General features: G+C 32.2%; 2 protein-coding genes and 1 pseudogene across 4 annotated transcripts in view; 2 read left to right on the forward strand and 1 right to left on the reverse strand.

Annotated features, from left to right (window-relative positions):
* The window catches only part of LOC144855353 (GRAM domain-containing protein 4-like), a 100818-nt gene that overhangs the window by 70209 nt on the left and 17495 nt on the right, over positions 1 to 13114 (forward strand). The window lies entirely within an intron of this gene.
* Positions 2996 to 3116, forward strand: LOC144856591 (5S ribosomal RNA; annotated as a pseudogene).
* Positions 4389 to 10022, reverse strand: LOC144855355 (uncharacterized). Its single transcript, XM_078713193.1, has 2 exons — positions 9362 to 10022; positions 4389 to 5985 (listed from the first exon to the last, which is right to left on the reverse strand). Exons 1-2 carry the CDS (start codon positions 9921 to 9923, stop codon positions 5006 to 5008), a joined length of 1542 nt encoding a protein of 513 aa, XP_078569319.1. The 5' UTR covers positions 9924 to 10022; the 3' UTR covers positions 4389 to 5005.

Genomic DNA, 13114 nt, shown 5'->3' on the forward strand with positions numbered 1-13114 from the left:
CAAGCCAAAAACAAGTTTACGTAATTAACAGATAAATTAATTTAATTATATTTCGTCTGGAAAATCGTCGCGAGCGAAAGTAAACAAAGATTTCAAACCACGAGTATGCATTATGCATGATGCTAATTAGGATTGTTTACAACTCGTCACGGTTGAGAAGGTATTTTCACACAGATCACAAGAAAGTTTTATGATTATGCATACAGAGTAGCCAAACAAGCGCGTTGCATTATGAGATATGTTTTGAACGAAAACTTTGACTGGAAGTCAAAGTTATTTTTTGAACAAAAAAACGTCTGTATTTCAGTGAAATGATTTTTTTTTCCACTAATTTTTGGTGAAAGTTAATAACTATTAGGATACTTCAAAATGACCCACTTTTTTTCAAAATCTTTTATTTTTATTTTTTTGGAATCCGTCAAAGGGACAATACATCTTTAAGGCACTGACTCTCTTGGTAAAAAATGGTTTTGTCTTTTTGAACAACAATATTCTTAATAGTGTTACTCATGCAGAGCAGATTAGATTTCATTTCAGAGAGTTTTTCCTATTAATACATTTTAGTGCCAGGGGAAAGTAGTATTATTATCCTGGCTGCGATATTTCTTTTCGTACATAAGTTGGGGACCCCCTCATGAAACGTCACAAAATAAACATGAATATTCATTAGTCATATCCATAAGGTGTGACGGAAGAATTGAGCTAACTACAATTCTGTAATACAAACGCTTTCTGTTGAGGCGACTGTGGATTAGACTATGGACTTTACATGTCGATGTATGGGGTTCGAATCCCATGAGCTAGTTCTTTTACTTTATAGTGAGAGAGATTATTTAGAGGATTAGGTCCCCAACTTATGTACGAAAAAAAAAATTGCATCCTGGCTCTACAAATTGCTTTGTATAAGAGCCAGTGAACAGAACATGATATTTTATTAGAATATAGGAATAGTCCCCTCATCTTATTATTAGTCGCAGAGGCAGATTATCAGAAGTATGAAGCTTAAAGATTGTGAATGAACTTTGTAACATAAGAATACAAAATTTAAAAAGTGAAAGCCCATAATTTCCTTATAACTTATTAACAATCTTTTCTTTTCTTTTTAAAAGAAAAATAAATGCATTACATAGTAGACAACAACATCCCATCATTATATTTTTATTCAACAATACTTTTTTATCATAGAAAAAAACAGATAAAGAATTCTAGTACACATTGTTAAATAAAGAAACCTTTTTTTTTCTTCATATATATTGGGTATAAATATAATTTATGAAGTTTTCAATTTTCGGGTTTCTAAGTATATTACTAGTTATTATTAGTTTAAATTCCAAGCAAGTTAATGTTGCAGTCATTAAGAAAATCAGTTTGTTTGTTATCTAGAAGCTGTGTTTAGTTGCCTGTAAATTAGGTTATTAGATATGTTAGGGTCACATCATCTGTGAAAATCTAAAGTGCCATTATGAGGCAGTATCATCTATTATCATTATAACATGTTTGTCAGATTAGTTTAGTAGTTACACAGTTTATAAGACAAATCATTGGTTTCCATTACGTTGTCTTTCGCTAATATCAGGTGGCATAGTTGCCATTATCATGTGACTTCTTTAGTTCTTATCACATGATATGTCAGGTGATAATGGCCTAACAAATCTCATATTTTACATCTTCTGTCTGTTTCTTTGGTTTTTTTCAAATGTTTTGTAGTGTTGATGTAGATTTTCTCTTCTGGATCATTATAATAGATCTGCTCTTTGTTCTTTGTTTTGTTGCCTCCTTCAGATTTTTCATACTCATGTTCCATGTTCATTTCTTTAGTAGCTTCCTTAACATTATCATAAACACGTATTGTGTTCATTTCTTCAGTGCGTTCCTTAACATTTCAATTGGTTTGTTGTATATGTCAGTTACTTCAGTGACATCTATCCTCTTTTCATCATCATTGCTTGACATTTGATTTAAACAATTTCGCTGGTAAATGAAAAAGATTATTAGGATTATTAGTAGAAGACTTGCTCCAAGAGACAATCCAGTGGTCAAAGACTTATCAGAAGTCATAGTATCTTCTGATTTAAAAGTTGTTTGATGGACAAAAGTAGGTCTTGTATGTTCTGCTATAGTTACAGAAGTAGTATCATCTTCTTGAGTTTCTTTTGTTTTTGTTGACTGAGAAGTTGTGGTCTGGTCTGTTGTTGCCCTTTGTTTTGTTAACTGAGATGTTTTTTCTTGTACTGTGCATGTCAGAACAACATTAATCAATGTGACCCTGCATTCATATGTTGCATCTAAATCTTGTTGTTGAAGAGTAAAGGTATAGTCCAAAGAGTATTCTGTAAATCTCATGTTACTATTATACTGTATGTCTTTACTCACAACCTTAATACTATCTCTCCACCATTGAATGCTTATTCTTGGATTGCCTGGCTGAGTTGTACAAGACAATGTGACATTCTGCCCAATGGACTCATTCTGATAACTGGTAGCAGAACAAAGAGGATGGTGCTGGTGGTGGATATGTTACTTGCACATAGATATAACCCCTGTCTGTTTCAAATAACACTTCATTGGTATTTATTTCTATAACCATACATCGATATCCATTGTTATGAATAAATTGTCCAAGTCCTTTTGCATTTGATAATGTAAATTCAACTTTAGTGGAGTTGTTAAGTGAGTATGCCAGTGCTTCTTGTCCAAGGTCAGAGGTTAGTAGTGTTCCATTTCTGTAAATATCTCTTTCAACTCCAGAATATTCAGTTATTCTTGACCAGATGATGTAATGATCCTCGGAAAAGGTTTGAGTTGTACATTTGAAATCAAGTACATTTACATCTTCTTGTGCTAAAACAGTTAAACCTCTTTCTCCACTAACAACTGGTCTTTGATCTTGCTGTGTAGTTAAATGTACATTTACAACAAGCAAAATAATACACAGTATTCCAGCAGGTGTATCTCCCAACATGACTGCAGATTTTAATTATTTTCATTTCAATTCTTATATGGCCATACTGCGTTGAAACACCGGTTCTCGTCAGATCACCGAAGTTAAGCAACGTTGGGCCCGGTTGCGTTCTGGATGGGAGACCGTCTAGAAATCGCGGCAGGTGCTGTATATACTGGAGAGTGATGGTGTAATGGTAATATCGGACTAGCATGTGATAGGCATGGGTTCGAGGTTATCTGTACCATACTAATTGCATCCTTAGGCAAGATGCTTTACTCTCATTGCCTCATCCTGGGATGTAAAGCTGTTGGTCCCGTGTACTTAACAGTGCACGTTAAAGAACTTGGTACACTATTCGAAAAGAGTAGGGGATCGTCTCCCGGTGTGCTGATCTGGTAGGCGCTGCACTGCTGGCTGCCGTGGGTCCGTGGAGGGCCTAATCTGAATTTCCTCAGTTTCCAGTTAAGCTTGAGGACAAATATAAATACCTTTACCTTTACCTTAATATTTTATTTTAAAATTATAACTTCCTTCTTTGGGACATACCATTAATTTTTATTCTTTAAAAAGTTACATAAAATTTAATAAAACATATTTGTGAACTTTAAATTGCATATACCTGTAGGCCATAATGTAATTTTATAAAACTTTTAAGTGCATATAATTCGATTTGTTAAAATTATTGGATGTTATATATGTTTTTTTTAAAATACAGATTGATTATAATTAAATGACAAATATCGACTTATAAATAAAACTATTGATTTCAATGAATACCTGTAATTACTCAAGCTTTGTAGAACCTATTGTAGATGTGTTTATTTAAGGCACTGACTCTTTTGTAAAAATGATTTCGTCTTTTTGAACAACATAATATTCTTAATAGTCATACTCATGCAGCACAGATTAGATTTCATTTCAGGGAGTTTTTCCCATTTAATATATTTTAGTGCCAGGGTAAAGTAGTATTATTATCCTGGCTTTACAAATTTCTTTGTATAATAGCCAGTTAGGAACATAATATTTTATTAGAAAAAAGGAACAGTCCCCTCATCTTATAAAAACCTTATATTTAGTTGTTAGCCACAGAGGTAGATTATCAGAAGTATGAAGCTTAACATATTAAAGATGTATTATCCCCCAAAAACATGAAAAATAAAAATTAATTAAATCAGACTTTGAATAGGTTATTTTGTTGTTTTAATAAAGTTAATTACTTCTGTAGAAAAACAAAATGAAAAAAAAAATGTTTCATGTATAAAATGACAAAATAAATTGTTTAATACAACCAAAAATCCATTTGCTGGCAGCCAATTTGACTATTTTTTGGTTTAAATTACATTTTTTCAGGTAAGTACATTTTTTTTCGATCCAATTTTTGGTCAAAGTGGATAATTATTAATTATGTGACATTAAAATGGCATATTCAACCAAATTATTTTTTTTCAGGGGGACAATACATCTTTAACAATCTTTTCTTCTGTTTTTAAAAGAAAAATAAAAGCGACACATAGTAAGAAAACATCTCATCACTATACTTTATTCAATCAATAATTACAGATAAAAAATTCTGCTAAAAGTTTTTAGATAAAGAAACCTTTTTACTCTACAAAGCTTGTTTTGTTTCATATATATTGGGTATAAATACAATTTTCAATTTCAAGGTTATGAGCACATTACTATAGTTTAAATACATAATAGTTTATTGTTTGTTATCTAAAAGCTGTGTTAGTTGACAATTAAGTGACCTGTAAATTAGTTTATTAGACATGTTAGGGTGACATCCTCAGTTGCCATTATGAGGCAACATCATCTATTATCATTATAACATGTTGTCATTATTAGTTATTTATATATTGATCAAACAATCAAGTTTGACCAATCACTTTATTCACATGAGTCATACATAAAATCAATGTTTAGACAGTTTATTAGACTAACATCATTGATTTCCATTACATTGTCTTTGCGAATATTAGGTGACATAGTTGCCATTATCATGTGACTTCTTTAGTTCTTATCACATGATCTGTCAGGTGATAATGGCCTAAAAATCTCATATTATACATCTTCTGTCTGTTTCTTTGTTTTTTTCAAATGTTTTTTAGTGTTGATGTAGATTTTCTCTTCTGGATCATTATAATAGTTCTTCTCTTTGTTCTCTGTTTTGTTGCCACCTTCAGAATTTTCATACACATGCTCCATGTTTATTTCTTTAGTAGCTTCCTTAACATTACCATAAACATGTATTGTGTTCATTTCATCATAGACATGTTCAGTGTTCATTTCATCATAGACATGTTCAGTGTTCATTTCAATTGGTTTGTTGTGTATGTCAGTTACTTCAGTGACATCTATCCTCTTTTCATCATCATTGCTGGACATTTGATTTAAACAATTTCGATAATACATAAGAAAGATTATTAGGATTATTAGTAGTAGACCTGCTCCAAGAGACAATCCAATGGTCAAAGACTTATCAGAAGTCATAGTATCTTCTGACATCAAAGTTGTTTGATGAATAAAAGTAGGTCTTCTATGTTGTGCTGTAGTGTCAGAAGTAGTATCATCATCTGGAATTGTTTTGCTAGTTTTTGATGGAATGTTTGATTGTATCTTAGTAGTTGTGCTGGCTGGGGTCAATGTCTGTGTTGTTGGCTTATCTATCACAGTAGTTCCAAAAGTTGTTTGTGGCACTGTAATTTTTTCAGTAAGTGATAAGGAAGTTTGCTTCTCTGTTGTTTGCGAAATCATTCTATCTTTTGTTGCCATTGTTGTTGTTGACCGAGAAGTTGTGGTCTGGTCTGTTGTTGCCGTTTGTGTTGTTGTTAAGTTGGATGTTTCCTGTACTGTACATGTTGTAACAATATAAAACCCTAGTGTCACCATACATTCATATGTTGCCTCTAAATCTTGTTGTTGAAGATTAAAGGTATAATCCAAAGAGTATTCTGTAAATCTCATGTTACTATCATATTCTACATCTTTACTCACAATCGTAACATTATCTCTCCACCATTGAATGCTTATTCTTGGATTGCCTGGCTGAGTTGTACAGGACAGTGTAACGCTCTGCCCAATGGACTTGGCATTCTGATAACTGGTAGCAGAACAAAGAGGATATGGTGCTGGTGGTGGATATGATACAATCACATAGATATAACCCCTGTCTGTTTCAAATAACATTTCATTGGTATTTATTTCTATAACCATGCATCGATATCCATTCAGATGAATAAATTGTCCAAGTCCTTTTGCAATTGATAATGTAAATTCAACTTCAGTGGAGATGTTAAGTGAGTAGGCCAGTGCTTCTTGTCCAAGGTCAGAGGTCAGTAGTGTTCCATTTCTGTAAATATCTCTTTCAACTCCAGAATATTCAGTTAATCTTGACCAGATGATGTAATGATCCTCAGAAAAGGTTTGAGTTGTACATTTGAAATCAAGTACATGTACATCTTCTTGTGCTAAAACAGTTAAACCTCTTTCTCCACTAATAACTGATCTTTGATCTTGCTGTGTAGTTAAATGTACATTTACAACAAGCAAAATAATACACAGTATTCCAGCAGGTGTATCTCCCAACATGACTGCAGGTTTTAATGATTTTCATTTCAATTGTTAAGATTTTATATAAAATTTATAAAAAACTTCCTTCTTTGGGACATACCATTAATTTTTATTCTTTAAAAAGTTACATACAATTTAATAAAACATTTGTGAACTATAAATTGCATATAATTTGATTTTATAAAATATACATATTGAATGTTTTTATTTAAATATTTAAATACTATTTTATTACAATCAAATGACAATATCTACTTTTTTTTTTATTGCAATGAATACCTTTAATTACTTATGCTTCATATCCTAGTGTAGATGTGTTCATTTAAGGCACTGACTCTTGGTTAAAAATGGTTTCGTCTTTATTTACTTTTTGAACAAAATATTCTATAGTGTTACTCATGCAGCACAGATTAGATTTCATTTCTGGGAGTTTTTCCCATTTAATAAATTTTAGTGCAAGGGGAAAGTAGTATTATTATCCTGGCTCTACGAATTGCTTTGTATAATAGCCAGTAAGGAACATGATATTTTATTAGAAAAAGGAATAGCCTCTCATCTTCTATAAACTCCTTATATTTAGTTATTTAGCCACAGAGGTAGATTAACAGAAGTATGAAGCCTAAAGATTGGGAATGAACTTTAGGAGTACTAAATTTTAAAAGTGAAAGGCCATAATTTCCTTATAATATATTAACAATTTTTTCTTCTTTTTTAAAAAAAAAAATAAAAGCGTCACATACTAAGACATCACTATATTTTTATTGAACAATACTTTTTTTTATCGTAGAAAAAAACAGATAGAAAATTCATAACACCCTATTGTAGAAGTGTTCACTTTGAATACAATGATGTTAAAGACCCCTTCCCTACAATTTGTGATGTTTTGTAAAAGTAATACATATATATATTACTTTAAAAACATTAAACCAAGTCATTCCTTGTCTTAAATGTACGTTTTATGGTAAATTATGATAAAAAGTGAGAAACAATGCACTACCTAAGTAGCTCGCGGCGAATGACCTCTCATGGACGGTCTTTAGGCCGAGCCTAGCTAGGCTTAGTTTTGTAGGCCTAGCTCAGGAAACATCGGTAACGTACGAACATCGTACGCTAGCAATATACCTAGCCGGACGTTGTATAGTTGCTGCATTAATTTACTTTCTATTTTTGCCAGACTCCGTTGATACAAATAGGCAAAAACCCGGTATTTTCGCTGAAAAGTCTTCCATTTGTTTTGGCCTCACGATCGATCGAAAAGTGAGTGAATTACAGAAGAAAAACAAAAATATCAATCCGTGCGCAATGCATTTTGGGATTTATAGCGGGCCGCTAAAATTACTAGAATCAACTTAAAAAACTAAACGAAAAAGTTATCTCAATAGGACCATATAATATTTATTTTTACATTAAATGTAGTTTGTGACCTTAAATTAGATCTAAAAAACGTAAGGGAATGAGACTTTAAGTTTGTTTCCACCTTCCAAACTAGAAAAATTAGATGCAAAATTATAAATAACTGTAGGTAGTTTATGGAGCCCGCCACCTTCAGTTCAAGGTACACAGAAACTAGAAAGCAAAATAATTATTATTTATGGTTAAACTACCATTTCAATCCATCGAAGCCACAAGGGCACAAAGTTCTTGATAACAGTACATTATAGTATATGATTACAACCACAAAAATACATAAACCACGTAAGCTAGTAATTCATTTTGATATAACTGTTTAATTTTATAATTCAATTTTAGTATATCACCAGGCAGTTTAGAATTTATGCTGTGCCTGTGATGGTTATTACTACAATGATATATATGTACCTTGCACTAAGATAACATTATGTTCTGCCTATTATAGTCTTCCTATTATTTAAAAAACAAACTCCAGAGAGTATAATTGATATCGATAAACGATAATTGTGAAGATACAATCATTTAATATTACTTATTTATTTGTTTTTTGCCATTAAGTTGTAGTAATAGTCATTGAGATGAGGTCCTTTTCCCCAGGATCATTGTTAATGTTACAGGCAATTTCTACCTTCTCTTCATTGTTTTCTATAGCATTGTTTATTTCTTCATTACCAACAAGTTCAATCGGTACATCTTCTTTGTTACATATTTCAGTTAATTCGTCCTCTCCTCTAAGTGTGTGATCAACATTGTTTGGCGTCCGATTCAAGCTATGTCTCTTGTACAGTGCCATGATTATTAGGAAGATTATCAAAAAAAGACTAAGTGCACCAAAAGACAGTCCAATCGCCAAGGACTTTTCAGAAGAATTGCCATCTTCTGACATAGAATTTGTCTGATCAATTGTTGGTGATGTCAATATTTCCTGTGTTTGCTCACTTCTTCTTGCTGCCTGTTGGACTGTAGTACTGGTCATTTTTACAGAAGAAGATGGCACGTCCATTGAAGTAGCTTTATTACTCATGGTTGTATATTGTACTGTAGTATCTGTAGTCAATGGTAAAGAAGTCAACAGTGTATTTGACCATAGCCTAGTAGTATTACTGACTGTGGCCAATGATTCTGGTGTTGAATCATCCATAGCAGTAGTTATATTACTGGCTGCTGAATGTTGTATTGTAGTATATGTGGTTTGCTTATCTGTCATCTGAAGAGAAGGTGATTCAGTTCCTGCATTTGTTTCCTGTACCATACATTTCATAACAGTGTTACCCCATGTGACCCTACATTCGTAAATTGCCTCTAAATCTTGTTGTTGAAGAGTAAAGTTATAGTCCAATGAGTATTCTGTAAATCTCCTATCACTATCATATGTTACATCTTTGCTATCAACCATGACTTCATCTTTCCACCATTGAATGCTTATTTCTGAATTACCTGGCAGAGTTGTACATGATAGTGAAACATTTTGGCCAATGGACTCATTCTGATAACTGGTAGCAAAACAAAGAGGATATGGTGCTGGTGGTGGATAAAATAAATGTAACATGACATAGGCACCACTTCTTGTTTCAAGCAATACATTACTTGTATTTATGTCTATGACTTGACAACGATATCCATTCCCATGAATAAATTGTCCAAGCCCTGTTGTGATTGTTATTGTAAATTCAGCTTCAGTAGAGTTGTTAAGTGAGTATGCCAGTGCTTCTTTGCCAAGGTCAGTCGTTTGTAGTGTTCCATTTCTGTAAATCTCCGTTTCATTTTGAGTATATCCACTTCTTCTATACCAGATGATGTAATGATTCTCATTAAAGGTTTGAGCAGTGCATTGAAGATCAAATAATGTGTACCCTTCAGTTCCAACAATAGTTCCAGCTTGGTCTCCTCTCAAAGACAAACGTTGTACACTTTGCCCATTTATTGTTGAAATTAGCAACAGAACCAACATTAACATAGGTTTGTTTCTGAACATGACTGCCATTTTTAATGATTGCATTTTCAATGTTCGAGATTTAAGTATAAACGTAACTTCCTTATAAGGAATGTTCCATTTTGTTGTAATGGATACATTATTAGTTATGGTCTGTGGATCCGATCCTGTGTGATGCAATCTGTTATTTACTTTATTTAGAATTTTTTCGTAGGAGTTTCTAATTTTGAAAGGTATTTGAATTCTAAGTTATTTTTCGAAAATGTATAACTTCCTGTATTTCTTCCCTTCTATTTTCTTCTATTTTAAAGTCACCTATATATTATTTAAATGCAAGGAGACTGTCTAGACATGTTGGTCACAACAAATCTAAGAAATACAATGAAACAATCTGTATTTGATACAAACATTTCTTAAGATATGCATATTCAAGTTCAGGGCACAGAATTTGAATTTGGCACACTTGATATCAAGTATAATATACGTAAGTTTAAATATATATAAATCATAGGTACTATATTCATGAATTATTCATTTGATTAGTTATTTAATACTATACATTTATACTTGCAAAATGAATAATTTTAGTAATGATAATAAATAATAAATCCTTAGAAGTATTAAGTATACTGAACATTTTGTGCTTTGACGAAAAAGAAATCATGCGATATTTATCCAGTATATTTAAGCAATTAAAATTAATTTTTTATTCATTCTGTCAAGTTTGTAAACTGTACGTTATATAACTTATATTTAAAATTAATCAACTCTCTAAAAAATGGACACCCTTGGGCTAGCCACTGGAGACATTAGATTTCTAATATTATGAATGAATGTATGATTTCAGAATGCATTTAAAATGGTATTCAGTCAATCCAAGAGTTTAATACCTTTTTCAAATTGTGTTTGAGACATGACTTCTGGTTTTAGAGAGTTTTGATTTTAAAAGAGTTGAACGTACTTAATAATTGCCAGTGTTTATTTTGGAACAACACATTATTTCCTTTACAAATAATACTGTATTATTATTGTATTAGTATTTATTATGATACAGCCTTGCGGAATAACAATAATATTTGTAAACCAGTTCCTTTTACAAATAAGATATTAGTATTATTATTTCAAGCACATATTTTATTGTCCTTCTATAATGTCACTGCAATAGTTTATGTGTATTTTACTTCTTTTCTGTGGTTCTAGTTTATTTTGTTTACTGTACCAAATGATTTTCAGTATTTAGGTCCTTAGGTTTTCAATTAATTGGTTCCATCTTGTTATTGGCATTGCATGGTGCATTACTTAAACATCCCATCTTGTATATCAAAAAACATAGAAAAAGAAGAGCAACAACTATTCCATCAGACAACAAAATAATAGTCAAATAATTATCAGTTGATGTATTCAGTCGGTTTTGTCCGTTACTATCTCAGAATCTGTTGTTGCTCCTTGTATGGTAGGCGTTGTGGACAGTGGTAAAGAACCTTCAGTTGTTAGGTACATATGAACTGGAAAGCAAATTAAGTACTATACATGTAAACCATCATTTTAATCCATTTGGCCATAAAGGTCTTGATAAGAGTGCATTATAGTATGCGATTAAAACTACATCAATGCAAAAACAAAAAAACAGCTGGTAATTAATTTTGTTATAACCATTATATTTATATTTATATTATGACACATACCACATTGTAATAATTTATATTTTTGAACTCGAATTATGAATCACGACTGACAGCCATTTTTTAGAAAAATTAATGAAACACCTCAAACTAAATTTATATAGCACAACAATATTATTTTTGTCTATTATAAGCTTCTGATTATTTATTGAAAATAAAATTCCAGAGAGTGTATCTGGATCACTGAAATAATTGTACCGTAAAGATGCAATCATTACATTACTGCCTTTTAAAATTTATCTTTACCAATTAAGTTCTAATAAAATTTGTTGAGACAAGCTTTTTACAAATGATTTCTACCTTTTCTACATCTAAGTAAAAGATGGTCCTTGTTCATTGATTTCTACAAAACAATACGGATGAGTTATTTTTTCTGTCCATCTGGTTATTTACACATTATTCATCCTCCTCTATAAATGTATGATCAACATTGTTTGACTTGAAATGCGTCTTTACAGTGCTAAGATTAATAGTGGGATTATCAACAGATGACCAACTGCCCTAAAAGACAATCCAATAGCTGAGGACCTTTCAGAAGACATATCTTCTGGCATCAAACTTGTCTGATCAATTGTTGCTGTTGTCAATATTTCTTGTGTTTGCTGAATCCTAGCATTAGTTTTGTCACTAATAATTTTACTTGTTTCCTGTTGGACTGTAGAATCTGTCGTAGGTAAGGAAGATGATGCCTCATGTGATTGAAGTCTAGTAGTGTAACCGACGGTTGTCAACATCTGTGGTGTTGACTTATCCTTGGTAGTAGTTATATAATGAGGAGTTGTATAATGTTTTATTGTATCTGTAGCCAGTGGTAAAGAACTACTACCAACTGTAGCCAATTCTTCTGGTGTTGACACATCCATCAAAGTACCTTTGTTTCTTGTGGTTGTATGTTGTTCTGTTGTGCCTGTAGTCAATGGTAAAGAACTTGACAACGTAGTAGCTGATTGTGGCGTAGTAGTATTACCAACTGTGGCCAATGCCTCTGGTGTTGACACATCCATCGAAGTACCTTTATTACTCATGGTTGTATGTTGTACTGTTGTGCCTGTAGTCAGTGGTAAAGAAGATGATGATTGAGTTGATCGTAGCATTGTAGCGACTGTGGCCAACGCCTCTGGTGTTGACTCATCCATGGTAGTAGCTATATTACCAGCTGTGGTTAATGCTTCTTGTGTTGAATCATCTTTAGTAGTAGTAGTTATATTACTGGTAGTATCAGTAGTCAATGATAAAGAAATTTGCTTCTTTGTCGTCTGAAGAAAAGGTGATTCTGTTGTTGCTGCCTTTGTTGTTAATTGATATGTTTCCTGTACCATACATGTCATAACAGTGTTACCCCATGTAACCCTACATTCGTAAATTGCCTCTAAATCTTGTTGTTGAAGAATAAAGTTATAGTCCAATGAGTATTCTGTAAATCTCCTATCGCTATCATATGTTACATCTTTGCTATCAACCATGACTTCATCTTTCCACCATTGAATGCTTATGTCTGAATTACCTGGCAAAGTCGTACATGATAGTGAAACATTTTGGCCAATGGACTCATTCTGATAACTGGTAGCAGAACAA

Source organism: Antedon bifida, chromosome 11, assembly GCF_963402885.1.
Source record: "Antedon bifida chromosome 11, ecAntBifi1.1, whole genome shotgun sequence".
In the NCBI taxonomy this organism is placed as follows: domain Eukaryota; kingdom Metazoa; phylum Echinodermata; class Crinoidea; order Comatulida; family Antedonidae; genus Antedon; species Antedon bifida.